Source organism: Primulina huaijiensis, chromosome 18 (assembly GCF_012295235.1).
Source record: "Primulina huaijiensis isolate GDHJ02 chromosome 18, ASM1229523v2, whole genome shotgun sequence".
Lineage (NCBI taxonomy): Eukaryota > Viridiplantae > Streptophyta > Magnoliopsida > Lamiales > Gesneriaceae > Primulina > Primulina huaijiensis.
This window is the reverse complement of record NC_133323.1, coordinates 2,273,265-2,289,094: the sequence shown is the minus strand read 5'-3', so window position 1 is coordinate 2,289,094 and position 15,830 is coordinate 2,273,265. Positions and strand designations below refer to the sequence as shown.

Genomic DNA, 15,830 nt, shown 5'->3' with positions numbered 1-15,830 from the left:
CCAGCTGACGAGTAGTAGGCGCATTTTCAATGCTTGTAATCTTTGCATCCAACTTATCTTTGACGAAGTGTCGATTGACATCCACATGTTTTGTTCAATCACGATGAATTGACAATGTTGATGGTTAATTGATTGTTACAATAAAGCTACATAGAATCATCACACTACATTTTCAGTTTTTCGATACTCTTTTTATCTAGATTATTTCGCACACTCCATGAGTCATTGCTCTAAACTCTGCTTCTGCACATTATTTCTTACTCCATCAAGTTACTATATTTCCTCAAACAAATGTATAATACCCTGATGTTGACTTTTCGATCAATTATGGAACATGCCCAATCTGCATAAGTGAATGTATGCACACTTCGAGCCTCTTTCTTTGCTCATCTCCCATTGGTTTGTTACAAATAACTTAAAATTCGATAAAATTAATTAATGTGAGCTTGACATGGTGAATAGCATATATTGACTCACCAAACTAAGGCAAGATCTGGATGAATATAAACTAGATTGATAAGTTTCTCGACAAGAAATTGATATCCACCTACGCTTATTGTTGCCCCCTCAAATATTTTCCCTTTATTTCCAAGCTCAATTGGTGTCTTACTTGGCTTGAAACCTAACATACTAGTTTATTCTAAGAGATCTAGTGTATATATATTTCCTTTGAGAAACTGATGTCTCTTTTGCTTTTATTATCTCCATCTCTAAGAAATATTTCAGCTCACCAAGATTCTTGACTTCACACTCATTTGTCATTAACTGCTTGATATACTCCATCTCTTGGTTGTATCTCCTGTGACAATTATATCAACATACTGAAAATATTATTTTACCTTCTTCATAGTGTTTAATGAACAATGTTTGATATGCATGCCTCTGCGCATATCCAAGACTTTTTACTACCCTAGAAAATATGTCAAATCAAGCTCTTCGAGACTGCTTCAATCCATACAAAGACTTGTACGTAGGGTTTGCATACTATTTGTTCATCTTTTCTTCAAATCATGGTAGTTGATTCATATAGACTTTCTCTTCAAGATCCCTATTAAATACGGCATTTTTATGTCAAGTTGATGGAGATGCCAATCAAGAATAATTACTGTAGAGAGAAGTATTCTCACAGTATTATGTTTTACAACTTGAGCAAAAGTTTCAGTTTATTTTATTCCATAGGCTTGGTTGAATGTGTTTTGTACCTTCCAATAGAACCATCTGCTTTATATTTGACCGTAAACACCCATTTTCATCCCACTGTATTTTTTCCTTGTGGCAATTCCACTAAGCTCTGGTTATTATTTTGTTTAAGAGCCTATCTTCTAAAAGAGTCATTCTCCACTCAGGATTATCTAGAGCTTATTGGATAGACTTGGGAATTTATTGCTTGAAAAACTAGAGGTAAAAGCGTGGAATGAAGGGAAATGATGTAAGCAGAAAACAAATTTAGCAATGAGATGTTGAGTACAAGATCTCACACATTTCCTATTTCCTACAAGCAAATAGAGAGAATAGGACATCCTTGTTCGATCATCCACCATCGGTTTAGGTTCGTGATAGAAGGTAAGATTCACATCGATATTTGCTTTGAGATTTTTCGCCTTGTAATTCTGGTTGAGGTATTGATACCCCATGTGTAATATTGGTTCAAACGGGAAGTTCGGTATCACTTATATTGGAGGTGACACTAGTACTTAAGTTGATGCCAAGGATACGTGGAACATCCCAACAAGCTTTATCAGAGGTTCCCACTTGATACATAGTGGGAAAGAAATATGTGCATGTTGAAACAAGATAACATCTCGAGATACAAAGATGAGTTTGGTTAGAGGACAAGAACATCGATAACCTTTTTGACTAGAAGAGTATCCAATGAAGAGGGACGAGTAAAGGAGACTAGCTTTGCGCAAAAGCGGCACGAGAAAAGAAAAAAATACGACGGCTAGGGTTTAGAGATGTACACCGGCACACGGTTAAATAAAATCAGAATACTTTCAAATATTTATTTACAATACTTGATCATAATCTACAATACCATAGTCTTTATGTAGTTTTCTCTAGAGAAATTGGGAAAATAGTAAATGAGAAATTGGGATTTGTCGACTACTCGTTTTATTCAAATTTCTTTCTTCGCAAAGGTTGAACATAGAAATTCAGAAATTAGTTTATATCCACCTCTTTTCCTTTATAATAATCTAGTAAAAATCGATATCCATATAGATATACAACCACACGAAGCTGACATTTGGCTTTAACTTTTAAAATAAGTATTAATCAATATAATTTAAAGATGATTAATTACTTGCTACAGTAGAAATTAAACCTTGATTTAGTCGGAGTACAAAAAATTAATATTATAATCTTAATCGGCATGTTGAATTCGATATATTTAATTCTAGATCACAAGAAATATAAATTATTTAAATTATAGTGAGAAAAATAAAATAATAGCGAGCTGATTATTAAACATGAAAGCACTAATAATTCCTCTCTTTTTACTTGTTAGGTTTGCTTTGACTCAACGGCTTGGGAAATTATATTATAATGAGAAAAGGGGAACGGAACTTTAATTAGTTACTGTTTAATAAATTATAATATAAAGTAATAATTCCATATTTTGAAATAATAAATAATTCCATATTTTGAAATAATATAATAGACATATATCAATGGGATAAATAGACAGATGCCGAGGGGTCAATCAAGTGGGCCCCTTCATTTGTGCCCGATGGCTACTCGATTCCCATTTGCTAAGCCTTTAGGAGCATTTTCCTCCAATGAATTTTTGCCATTGACATCGGTTTGCCATCTCATTCTTTTATTACAAATATTAGTTTTATGTGTTATACGTGTTGTGTCTATTATTTTTTTAATTAGGTTAAGAGGTTTTTATTATTATGATTGGATATCGAAGACAATATATCATCTTAATTTTGGTATCAGAAAAATTTAAAACTATCTTCATGGCTAGTTTATTACAATTTGAACTTATACAAAGTGACATTAAATAATGTTTAAGAAAATGATTATGATTTTTTTTTGTTACAAATTTCTAAAATTTTGTAAAAAAACATTTAATAATATTTTTTAATCATTTGCAAACAATATCTTAGTGTTATATTAAACTAGAAACACATAGGTTTAATATTTACATTATTCGTTATATTTCATTAAATTGTATCTAGGCATTTGTCACACAATATCAGATTTAATTTCCATCCTTTTTTCAAGTAAGAATGTGAGCTACCTATCCTTTTCTTTTCTTTTCTTTTCATTTCTTTTTAAATGTTTCTGAAGATGAATGAGACTGTGAGATGACTTCTGATGTAATATGATGTGTAAATTTTCAAAATTTTGAAGGATAATTTGTTTTCTTTTACGACAGCAAACATGAATCTTCAAACATATATGTGTGTGTGTGTGTATTTCTTTTGAATAATAGAATGATATTAAATGATTGGGGTTTCCCTCCCTATGCATGAGAGATATAAATCATCCTAAGTGCATGAAACGTACGTGCATAAATTTGAAATACAAATTAAATAAACCAAACAAAAACAAGCCTGATAATATCATCGGGAAAAAATAAACTTACCCCAGAACGTCGTTCTTGTAAGTTTTTCGATATCGATTTCGTGATATTGACTCCTAGTGAAAAACGTATAATTCGACACATCATTGTCATCAATCATCATCCTCAAAAGATTGATACGCATTTTCGTAAAACCACCATGAATATCTTAGTAAATAAACTGAAAATTCGAATCATGATGATATATTGACCTAGACTGAAATTCGAGCTTAAAATCAAGTGTTTCTTGGAAATTAATCGCTTCTAAACTCATCATGTATCAATACCAAGTAGTAAGCTGGTTCCTCTCAATAAATAAACATATGCATGATATTGGGCCCATTTGAAACCATTTCTGGTCCAATATTGATCAGCCCATGAACATAGTACAGCAATTTTTATTGAGGCACACAAGAACAACGTACGTTACGTCGATCATCGAGTCGTCCCTGTTAGAGTAAAGTATATATAATAATCGGAATGGAATTATAGAACCCAACTGGCTACTGACAATTAAAATTTACTCTGCAAGTGAAAAGCATACGAACTTTTCACATATGGTGAAACCGGAGGAAATGGTTATTATTAACGAATTGATGCAAATATCTACATAGCCAAAGGAATGCTTATGACCAAACCGCCTGACATGGAAACATGGAGTTAATGTCAAATTACTTCCACTTTCCAAGTCTAATGGACGGACACAACATCCTCCATGCTAATACTAAAAATCTTAATGGTGGTGATGTTCACACTCCGGTGGGGTAGCTGGGAACCGAGCTGTATCCGAGCAGTAGTCGTAGACCATGTGGTTAGCCCTCACCCATATGAGCTGGTGGGATTGATGTAGATTCAGCTCAGACATGGTCGGCTCGTCCCACCAGTATTGTTTATCACCACCACTGCTGCACTTTTTTATGTTCTCGGACACCGAGGCACCGTCGAGGCATTGGCATCCATTAATTTCAAACCCTTTGTAGGAGGCTATGAAGGGTGCATGAGACCAATCTGTTTTGACTCTCCCACCTTGTGTAGCCCAATCATCAGCATTCCATATTGAACTGTACACCCCCATTGGTTGGTCTTTTGGAAATGGTATGCCTTTGTGCTCTAAGTTAGAGTGTACACGAACAGGAGTTTCATCCACTAAGAATCTGCAAAATTTTAATAATTTGTGAGCAAACCATTCCTTCCATGAATCTGCACAAAAGATAAAAGTGCATATAATTTTTTTTAAAAAGAAAGATAAAATACTTTTTATCAAGCCTATAACTCATACGACACAAGATTCCTACTGCAGTAGCACTAAGCAAATTGGAAGATCACACATACACGTAACAGACACGTGGGTGTTGGTGTGTGAGCGCGGGGGAGAAAGAGAGAGATAGAGGGCTCACAGAACTTGGCGCTGGGTCCATGAAATGGAGTAGGAGTGGAAATCCTTACTAGGATCGAACCAAAGATTGAGTCTTTGTTCTCTGTTGCCAACTCCATTCACATAAACATTGGTTTGCACTAGGTAAGGTTCGCCACTTGTGTTGCCTAAGAACTCAAAATCGAATTCATTGTGATAAGCTCCATCAGATGACATCTGTCCACACACGCACAAAACAAAATCACCACCAAATTAATTATTCTAATGGACTAAAAATCAAAGAAAAGATGAAATATTAGTCAGCCTAGACACAATGTTTTAGTTTAAACTTTCTTTTTTAGTCAAGCAGAGCGTCTTTTATGTTTCTTTTCCCAACCACAAAACTAATTGAAGCATATTTGTGCTTGTACAGAGGATTTAAGAATACTATTCTTTTAAAATAGAATCTAAACTAGAAACCCAAATCCATGTACCAACTTCTCGAATTTTTAAGTTCGAACGTCAATTTTTTTTTGGCAAAATGTACCGCAATAAACGTTTCTTACATGAGAAACAGTACAAATTTCATTCTCTTCCACGTAACACGTAAAAAAATTCCCTGTTTTATACAAAAAAAAATAAGATGGAGTCTACCTCTTCCGAAGAATCACAGCTGATATATACAAGTCAAATTTGAATATTGCGAGGACAAGTTGCGAGTTTTTGCATAAACATAAAAAGGGTACTCGTTCCATAAAGGCACAATGCAAATCATACACTTCCCTTATGACTTAAAGGGGAAGACAGCTGTAATTTATACAGTCATGTACGTATAATATGTCAAGATTAAATTTTTACCAACCACTGACAAAGTGAAATGAAAGCAGTTAATGAACCCCTCAGACCCCAATCAATATAGCGAAACAGAATTTTTTTAAAAAATTCCTTCCGTTCTTGTTTGAAATATTGATGCATCATTTAACAAATAAACAAGAAAGTGTAGTAAAAATTCCATAAAACTTACGTAGAAGGCAGTAACAGTCCCAGCAGAGTCTCCTTCCACGAGCTTAATCTGAACTGTAACTTTTCCATACAAATACTTGCTCTTTGATGAAAATCCAGCGCCTATATTATTCCAAGATTTACCAAAACCCAAAAAACAATACCTCATGAATAAATTTTGAATAAATACAATATCTCGGGATACTGTTAATGGTCTCCCGAGACTAGAAAATCTTCAACATTATTAAACTCGGATGAAACAAAATGACATGTAAATGAAACTTAGCACCATTCGGTGATCAGAAAGGGAGCCAACGCACAGAATACATACAACCTAACTCGAAAAAACTGTAAATATCAATGAGTGTACTTATAGTACCTGAGTGGTTATCAAGTTTCATTTTCAGAAGCTCTCCTTCATAGCTGAAATGATCCAAAGCCCAACTTGGCTGAAAAAGATCATCAAATCTTGATGATCCAACAACGGAACCCACCAACGCAAATGCAAGGAAAATACCCAAGAAATCTTTCAACATTTCCTGACGGTGAATTTTATGATACTTATCTTCTTTTTTTTATCAGTGCATATGAAATGCTCAGTACGTGCTGTGGAGGACATGAGATGGTGGGGTTTGATGGTTTATATAGGGGAAAGAAACGATGATTAGGCTTAACTGGAAAGCCACTCGGCCACGTCAGTCGTATTCGCCGTACATGTAACACTCCATCTCAAAGTCTCGTTTTTCGATGTGCCATTTACAAATCAAAGGCTGGTGGAGCCATTGTTCTCTGCCCCGGTGTGTCGTTTTGAGTTGAGTGTCTATATTTTCAATTTAATTTGGACTCATGATTTTACACTTTTCGGTATGAATTAGAGCTAATACAATCACATAAAAATCACGTAAATCAAATAAATTACAATAGACAAATTATGTTTCAGACTCGTTCGAAAAAATATTACGTAATAACACATACAATGTTTCTACGTTGACAATTGTGAGAAAAGAGACAACGAACTAACCATATTGATATCAAATATTTACTTGTATTTAGGTAGTATTATAAAATATGGGGTATTGAGTTCAAATATAATATAATCATATAATTTTAAAAAGAAAATGTAAAAACTTTCACACTAATGATTATATTGAAAGAAATATAAGAATATTTATCGTGTTTTCGGGCAATAAAAGATTTGTCAATGATAACATAACCAAACAAAAAAAATTTCACTTGGATGGAATATAAATTTTATCTTTCGAATTGAATTTGCGAAGAGTAATCCCAATTGGAAGAGTGGTGCCGCCTGCTTCACGGGGATTGGGGGTATACCTTAGGACCAGTCGCTGTCGGGTAAAAATGTTGGTGCATTTGGAAGCCAATCGGATTCCTACACGTGGAACACCCCAGCTGGACGATGCTTTCTACAGTTGTTCCTCCACTATTTGTTAAAGAAGGGAATGGTCCCCTCATATTAAATTTCGATTTTTTTTTAAAAAAAAAAAAATGGTTCCGCTTGGTACTTTTGATATTATTGCATTTTCCAAAAGGCAAATGCAGAATGTGATTCTTTCTTATCCTACGATCATTCNTGATATAATAGTATTTCGGTTCCCCGGAATCAATTCAATTGCTATTTTAAGGTGAATTATTTCGATAATATACTTTAAAAAATGTATATAAAGTTCGTACATGTACTTTTAAAAAAATGTGCCTATACGCATGCATGTACGTATCTGATGAGGTACGGGGGCTTCTGTGGACCTTTAATTCATGTTCCGATTAAGGGCGGCACCGCCAGCTGGACTCTGCAAACACACAAAATGACGTGACCTTTTCTTTTCTTGATTGGACAATTTTTTTCTTTTTTTTTGGTAATATTATACAATTTTATATATTATTTTAAAAGTTGATGTCCGTATGAAAATTCATTATCTATTTAAGAAACCTAGAATAGTGTGCCACATTAATACGTGATTAACAAATATCTGGAAAAATTAATTTATCAAGTACTTTGAAAAACACCCCGAAATTTAGTTTTTAGTAATCAATAAAATAAAATAAAATTTTTAAGACAAATTGTGGGTAAGTGAAACTTTTTTATAATACAATTTTTTCACAAATATAACTGTCACGTTTTTTTTGTTGTGTGAGAAGAAATGAAGAAGTAGACCATCCGAACCTAATTCCGGTAGGAAACACAGTTATGATGCCTTTATATAGGATTATAGTTTTATTTTTCTTAATAATGATGTTTTATACATGTATATATATAATTTTGATATGGTGTTCACCCACCATGTCAATTATATTTGTATATTTATATAACTACAATTTGGGGATCTATCTACTTAAACTCACACAACTTATGTTTCATTTAGAAGCTCATTAAATTTAGTAATTTTTTTTGACAATTTTTGTTCGATGTTTTGATAATCTATTTAGGGTGCGTTTGGTTGGAGTGATTAGGTTTAAACCCACCTAATTTAATGTTTGGTACGATTTTAATTTAACCAACTCAAACTCTCATATGAATGATTAGGTTGTATTAGGTGTGATTAAATAATACCTCCTTCTCCCTATGATTATTTATCTTTCCGATTTTATCCTTTCTCTTTCACCAACGCCGGACCACCTCCGCATCGGGTCCGCCGTCGAGCCATCGTCGACCGCCACCGGCCGTCGGACTACCTCCGTTGCCGGGCCGCCGCCGTCGACCGCCACCACCCCTCAGACCACCCCAGTTGTCGGGCCGCCGCTGACCTCCGCGGCCGTCGGACCACCTCCGTTGCGGGGCCGTCGTCGGAGTAAAGAAGAAAAAATAAAGAAAAAGACAATTTTGTCATTTCATCATAAAATTCAAAATTATCAAATACTTAAAAATCTCACCAAATATAATATTATTTTACATCATATGTTACATTTTTATCACAATCATTTTTTTATCATTTATATATTAATTATTAGTTTATTTTATCTTCTAACAAATGCAATGAAATAATATACTAATTACGCATCAGTAAATTGAAGCTGTGATTACATTCCTAAAATAGTATAGTGATTGTGATGGTTGTGTCGGTAGAGTGCACGCCTCTTTGTGCCTACACATGTCTTCTTGGAATTTACATTTTTCCCTTTCCAATCTTCCCTTTTTCCCAAATACACACATTTATACCCATTAAAATTAAAATAAACAATCCATACAAAAAAAATATATTTTAAATAAATAATTAAAATCTTAAGAAACTAAATTAAACCGTCCAAATATTTTATTTATATATGTGTGGCCTATTTTGAAATCGAAAAAAATAAAATTGATAGGGTAATAAACATTTGCCCAGTAATTTCATTCCTCTGACAAATATATGCAATTTTAACTATTTGTTAATATATATAGTAAATTATATTTCTTGAACAGCATATTATAATCTGATTATATTGTATGTGAACAAACGATCAAATAAAGAAATAGTAGTTTTTTTTTAAACGATCTGAGTATTTTTATTTGTGAGACATGTTGACTAAATATATAATTATCACAAAAAATAATATTTTTATTATAAAAAGTGATATTATTTCATGAGTTGGTATAATTGAAGATTCGTCTCACAAAATTAATCTGTGAAACAGTCTCACAATAATTTTTATGTTTGAAGATATTCATAATTCACAAGATAAAAATATATAAATATATTTATCTGAAATTTCTGATCTCTCAATGGTCAACTGCTTCTACAAAGTCAGCGAGGGGCCTCCCTCTAATCCTAACCAAATCATTTCCAAAGACGTTAGTCCAGTCCATTTCCCCATCCCCCACACATGGCCCAATCAAAATCCTTTGGAGGTCCATAATGGAGTTGGTAGAACTTAGCCCAAATATTTAATTATTTGTGGGGTCCCCGAAATTTTAATTTTTGAAATTACTGCGTATGATCTATTTGATTGAATAATGACCCTAAAGTGTAGATTCCAAATCAAATCAATATGTAATGAAAGTAAAATTTATTCAATCAATAGTGATTGAATACTTTTAGCCAATTTAAATATTTCAAATCAAAGATAAATATTACTAAATTGTCATATCAGGGAAGTTTTTATGTAAATAATAATTAGTACATAAAAAAATAAACAAATACAAAAAATAAATAATGGAGTGATATTTAACTAAAAGGCAACTCACTTGCATTCTTAGTGTAGAATGTTGAGCCAACTAGGTGATGTAGACCCTTCATCATACCCTGTCCAACCTTGATAATAACATGAAAAGAGACCCGACCACACTGCTAATTATCACTTGTCTAAACTTATCTGCATTTTTGGTAAGAAACCTACAGACTTTTCTATTGTTACTTTTGGTCATCCAATGCTTACTTTCTTGGACTAAAGTGTTATAATCTAATTGCTAGTTGAGTGAGTTTGGATTCAGAATCGCTTGATTTTGATTTGTACTCACACCCTTAAGTATAGAGCCTGATCTTTACTATAGTAACAAAAATATAAGGTTCTCAAAATATCTACACACTCATGTGGAACATGGTAAATTTCAATAATATGAACAATGCTTAGGTACAGATTTAGCTTTTGCGTGGCTTGGAAATCTTGATGACGCCATCTGTTCCATCTGAATTTGCATATTTCTGCAATCCTTTTCTAGTTCCATCACCCTCCAGTGCATGCCTTGTAAATGTGCTTTGATCTTCTTGTTTTCATCTGAACAACCGAGTTTCTTAGCATAGAGCACAATTTGCTGATCAGCGCAATCATCTTTCATCCCCTTTCGTGATGTTTCAAAAGCAGTAGAAGGGGAATCTGTGAAGGTGGCGGGGATAGTATCTTGAAGCAATCCCTTTAACTTGCATTGCTGGGGATCTGTGAAGGTGGTGGGGCTCGTATATTGAGGCAATCCCTTTAACTTGCATTGCTGCGAAAACAGGGCATGGATAGCAGATTTTGGTGGAAATTTGGTGTTTTGAGAGAGGTGATTGAGTGCTTCTGATGAGAGCTTCTCATAGTTTAGCCCAAAACAGACTTCCGTTTTCTGTTCTTCGGACAAACCAGAGTGAACCTGCATCAGTGAGAGCTTTTAGGCAGGCATTCTACATGAAATAAATACAAGAATGGACTTTGCTAGCACCTACTTCCTTTTCTTAGTTTATAATTATAATATGACAATCAATTATCAGAAAAATCCATTGCTCAAGACTTAAAGGATCCTCTGTTATCTTTAAACAACTTGATGTGGGATGGAATATTACGAAAAAATCATGCAAGCACTTCACAAATCTAAGAGTGTATTCAAAGTATACCTCAAAATACAAATTCAACGCATAGTAAATTTCATCACAAGAATCTCGAGCATAGTCCGGTAGAGCGTTGATTAGGGCCAAAAACTTCAAAGGCTTCAAGTACGGATCTGGGGCGACTTCGAGTAGATATAAATCCATCAAACTTGAAACTTTTTTCAGTCTACTCAATGGCACGCAACATACTCCTTTACCTATAAAATATTTAAAAAACTTGAGAACAAGATCCACATCATACAGGTGGTTTCTCTGGATTGGAGATCGGAGAAGCAAATTATCTAATGTGGCCTCATTCAATCGTGAGCCGATCATGTTCTCTAATTTAGTCCTGCAGCATTGGCTTATGTCCATTTTCACAGAAACTCGAAGAATCCCAAATAAACTCTTGTATGACACGGACTGTGTACCTAAAGAATTAAGCATCTCAACCACCATCTCGATGATTTTAATTTTCTTATCCGCCGAAGCAGATGGAAATCTTGATTTTTGATAGAACAAGAGAAACCTACAAATGTTTCCATTGTCGAAATTCCTGGAGACCATCGACTTTATGATCATTTCAATCAAACAGGTGTCTAATGACACTAGATCTTCAAACCACCACGAACCCCGGGGAAAATTGTTCTTTAGGCCATCCGTGCTTCTTGTATCACATGAGAATCTGAACTCAATGCTATCTGGTGAAGAAGTGGATGGACAAGAGCTCGTTTCACAAGATGATGCAACCCTTTTAACGAGACAATCCAAGAACTTGGGAAGTGTACCAAGGGAACAAATTTCAGGAAGCAGTTCCTGACACTGTTTTAGAGACACAAGAAGCTCCGACCAAGTCCAATACTTGATCTCTTCAAGTGATTTTTCCACTTGCTCGCAAAGATTTTCGGTTCTGGTGACAAATTTGTTCATTTCCATGAAGTATGCAGCACATGTGAGTTGAGAAAGATATAAAGGATTTATATTCACTTTTCCGTTGTTGTAGCAGAACCGTGTGATGAGCTCGAAATTAGCTGCCCCTCCGGGAAAGTCCTGGAATATCACCTTCTGATGGTAGTTCACGCCTTTGGATTTACCGAAGAGCTTTTCTATTCTTCCAGAATACGAAGATAAAACTCTCTACATGAATTTTTGCACAACAAAAACAACATTAGATGCAAAACCATGCCCCATTTGGTGAAACTAATACAAGAACCGATTAATGGCTAGCAGAAACATTGACACGTGAACCGACATAAAGAAGGAACAACGTAAAAGCATGAAGTTCAAAACCACTCCGTTATCTCTTAAAAAGAACACATGATATCAGACGGAGATGAAGGAAATAAGTTCCCAAATGATCAGGGAGTAACAACCAAGGAAACCAAATGATTGACAAATCAAACCCGTCAACTAAAACTAAAAGCCAAGCCGACTGATCTAGCAGAAGTCGGACAAATCTTTAAAAGGAGATCATGTCTACTACATAATTACTGTAAAAAACTGTAAAAAACGTGAGTTTTGTAGCAAAAAATTTACTCAATCCCCCACGTCTGGACTAAATTATTGTACTAGTCAAATAGCAGGCGACACAATTTGCTGATATGACATACGTGAAGTCGTTATGAAGCAATAAATGTGAGAAACAAATGAGGTGAAGAGGCTACAACCCTGTGAAAATGGGGAAAACAGTTTAAATCTAAAACGACATAAGTTCTTTAGTCCCTTGAAATATGTGAATGAAGCAAAAGTAAAGGTGGACACGATAAATGCCCATAAAAAACAGGTGATAAAACGATGACAATAAGTGGCTAAATTTTACACAATAATTCAATGGAACTCGGGGCTAAAGTCCGGTACTTTTAGCTGCGCATTTCAAGATGGTGTAATAAATGCAGAACAACGTTAATGCACAATGTCAAACAATAATTGTGAAATGATACGTCGGATTAATGAAGTGTCCCGATTATTCTACCTTAATGGAGTATATAGATGAAATGGAAACGATTCAAGATTTCATCTCCAGCCACAAAATTAAATACCTTTCAACTCTTAAAAAACAAGGCAAACTCTGCAAAGGAGACAATGATAAACAGTAAAATAACATAATTTTTTTACCGCATCCACAATGAAAATCTCTTCTCCGTTAACATCCACTTGGAGTTCAACATATTTATCCACACCCATCCCCCAAATAACCAAAGAACTCCAAGGAGAAAAGGGAGACCCACCTCAGATCAAAATTTTTTTTTGGTACCCATCAAAGAAATGGCAAAAACATAAGAGTTCAAGCCCAGTTTGAACATTATAAAAAGGTCAAACACGATATTCTTAGTAGGTGAATAAAGACAAGCAGAAAATGGTCGCATCGGTTTTCGCAAAAATGGTGGGTCAGTTAGTGCAGAAGCGGCGGTTTCTTGACTGAGGCGCGAGGAGAGACAGGAGCATATGCCAAGCATAAAAAATCTGGGAATGCCCAGAAATTGACATGAACGAGTTAACAATATTTGAGAATAAAAAATGGAGATCAAAGATATGAATGACAAAAAGAGCAAGACTTTGCAGAAAGTATAGTGATCGAGTGCCGATAATATATTTCTGACATTCTTGCGCACTGTGCTGTTTTAGGGTGGATTCAAAAAAAAAAATAAGACTAAATCAAAGTAAAATCTTATGTTTAAAAAATTCCCAATCTGGATAATTATTTCTTTTAAAACAAATTCACAAAAATTATTATGTGATGATTTCACGCTTTAGTTTGCGAGACATTTTCTTATTCGATTTTAATTATGAAAAAATATTTTTTTAATCCAAAAATATTATTTTTCACCATAAATATGGATCAAGTGACCCTTTCATGGATATAAATCTGCAGCACTGTCTCGCAATAGATCTATTCAAAAAAAATTCATAAACTTTTTACTTGGAGCTTTGAAAATCATTATTGATTTTTGGCTTCATTTATTCTAGACATGTCATTTGTGATATTTAAAAGATATTTGACTAAGGGTGTTTAATTAAACTTATTTAAAACACTTGGTAAACTCCTATGTCATATAAGATGTTTGATGAGCTTACAAGTGGTATGATCTTATTTTAAAAAGAAGTTATTAATGTATTTCGATAAAAAAAAAATGAGATTTCAAGTTGTTGATGTGTTTTATATTATTTGGTATTATTGATATAATTATATTATTAATAATATTAATTATTACCATATGAGGCTTGGAATATAATTGAATATGATACGTGACATTGTTTTACCAAAAGTTTCCTTAGTGGCTTGCGCACACATGGAGATTATTGGTTTCCAGCCTATATACCATATTCGAATTACTGAACTAATAAAAGGAGGTATTTAATTTCCAGAATAAGAATGAATATAAGGTTTCATCTATGGCAATTTTACAAAACATAAAAGGAATTACAAAAGATATACCAGAGAAATTAAACAACAGAGGATTTACTGAGGGCCACCTCATAAACATAAATTCATAAAAATCACCCATGAACGCCTTATATGGATAATTTGGTCTTTAACAGATTTTCAAATAAGGCAAAAATATGTGTGAGTCGGTCTCACGGGTCGGAAAAAGTATTACTTTTTATGATAAGATTATTACTTTTTATTGTGAATATCGGTAGGGTTGACCCGTCTCACAGATAAAGATTCGTGAGACCGTCTCACAATAGATCTATTTTTGAAATAAAATCTTAAAAAATAAGTTGAAGTACCTAATTTTTTAAAAACAGCTTCTAAGCAGTAAAACAATTTATTTTGACTGCTTATAAGTTGTTTTTAAAAAAATTTACCCAACAAAATTTTAAGAACTTACAAGCTCTGCCTTACATCATCTAAACTTATTTAAAAATGTTTATAATCTCTAAAATTTTTGTTTTATACGCTTATAAGCTCTAAAACAACTTATATATGTGTAAGGTTTATTATAAGCTCAGCTGTTTTGAAAAACCTATAAACTTTGCCAAACACCTTACGTTGCTTTTAAAACTTAAATGAATGGATAAATTTTATACTCTGTACTCTGCTAATAGATAATTTTACATCCCCCCATAGTTGATTGGAATTTGGAACCTTTTTCTCTTTATTATCGGCCAAGTTTTTTCATGTACAGGAAAAATAGTAGAATAAGCATTTTATAAATAAAATATTATTTTCAGAAACTAAATCATTAAAAATATATAATATATGCTTCTATTTACTACAAAAACCACATTTTTCATCTATGGTTTTTTTCCTGATAAAACCAAATTGTGATCGAAAATTGGTCATTTCGGCCTTGGCATGCACTTTTTTCCGATAACGAGCGGATGAGTCCATTGAAATGGGGCCATTCTTTTAATTTAGCCCGGCCTTAATCTTTTAGTTGGGCCCATAAATCAACTAATAATCACGACTAAACTTGGGTACGGAATTCCCTTTAATACTCTCTACTTTGTTTATCTAATAATAGTAAGAATAATATTAATAATAAACGACATTATGAATATTATAGCATCAAATTGTGACAAAAATGTTTGACTTTTGGAAAAATATATTTTGTTTACCCAAAAACTCACGTGATATCGAGTCAACTTACTTTGTGATATAGATTTTTAATCCGATCTT

The 15,830-nt window shown here is 33.6% G+C and overlaps 2 protein-coding genes across 3 annotated transcripts; both read right to left on the bottom strand.

Annotated features, from left to right (window-relative positions):
- Positions 1-4,132: 4,132 nt before the first annotated feature.
- Positions 4,133-6,698, bottom strand: LOC140965085 (xyloglucan endotransglucosylase protein 6-like). The gene is made up of 4 exons (XM_073425135.1): positions 6,307-6,698; positions 5,950-6,050; positions 4,969-5,162; positions 4,133-4,725 (listed from the first exon to the last, which is right to left on the bottom strand). The coding sequence occupies exons 1-4, from the start codon at positions 6,461-6,463 to the stop codon at positions 4,305-4,307; spliced, it is 873 nt and encodes a 290-aa protein (XP_073281236.1). The 5' UTR covers positions 6,464-6,698; the 3' UTR covers positions 4,133-4,304.
- Positions 6,699-10,132: 3,434 nt separating this feature from the next.
- Positions 10,133-13,796, bottom strand: LOC140965203 (BTB/POZ domain-containing protein At3g22104-like). 2 transcript variants are annotated; one of them, XR_012172991.1, is made up of 4 exons: positions 13,322-13,796; positions 11,234-12,343; positions 10,377-10,992; positions 10,134-10,329 (listed from the first exon to the last, which is right to left on the bottom strand). XR_012172991.1 is itself a non-coding variant. In XM_073425323.1 (3 exons), exons 1-3 carry the CDS (start codon positions 13,388-13,390, stop codon positions 10,471-10,473), a joined length of 1,701 nt encoding a protein of 566 aa, XP_073281424.1. In that variant the 5' UTR covers positions 13,391-13,796; the 3' UTR covers positions 10,133-10,470. The 2 variants fall into 2 exon arrangements, 1 of the variants encoding a protein (XP_073281424.1); XM_073425323.1 differs by having other exon boundaries at positions 10,133-10,992.
- Between the last annotated feature and the right edge of the window lie 2,034 nt (positions 13,797-15,830).

Excerpts from the sequence above, each read along its gene's own strand:
- LOC140965085 (XM_073425135.1), bottom strand. The coding sequence starts at position 6,463 with ATGTTGAAAGATTTCTTGGGTATTTTCCTTGCATTTGCGTTGGTGGGT. Across the intron at positions 5,163-5,949 it reads GGACTGTTACTGCCTTCTAC|ATGTCATCTGATGGAGCTTA; the intron begins GTAAGTTTTATG and ends GTGTGTGGACAG. Across the intron at positions 4,726-4,968 it reads TGGACCCAGCGCCAAGTTCT|ATTCTTAGTGGATGAAACTC; the intron begins GTGAGCCCTCTA and ends AAAATTTTGCAG.
- LOC140965203 (XM_073425323.1), bottom strand. The coding sequence starts at position 13,390 with ATGGGTGTGGATAAATATGTTGAACTCCAAGTGGATGTTAACGGAGAA. Across the intron at positions 12,344-13,321 it reads AGATTTTCATTGTGGATGCG|AGAGTTTTATCTTCGTATTC; the intron begins GTAAAAAAATTA and ends AAATTCATGTAG. Across the intron at positions 10,993-11,233 it reads CGTTGAATTTGTATTTTGAG|GTTCACTCTGGTTTGTCCGA; the intron begins GTATACTTTGAA and ends TCACTGATGCAG.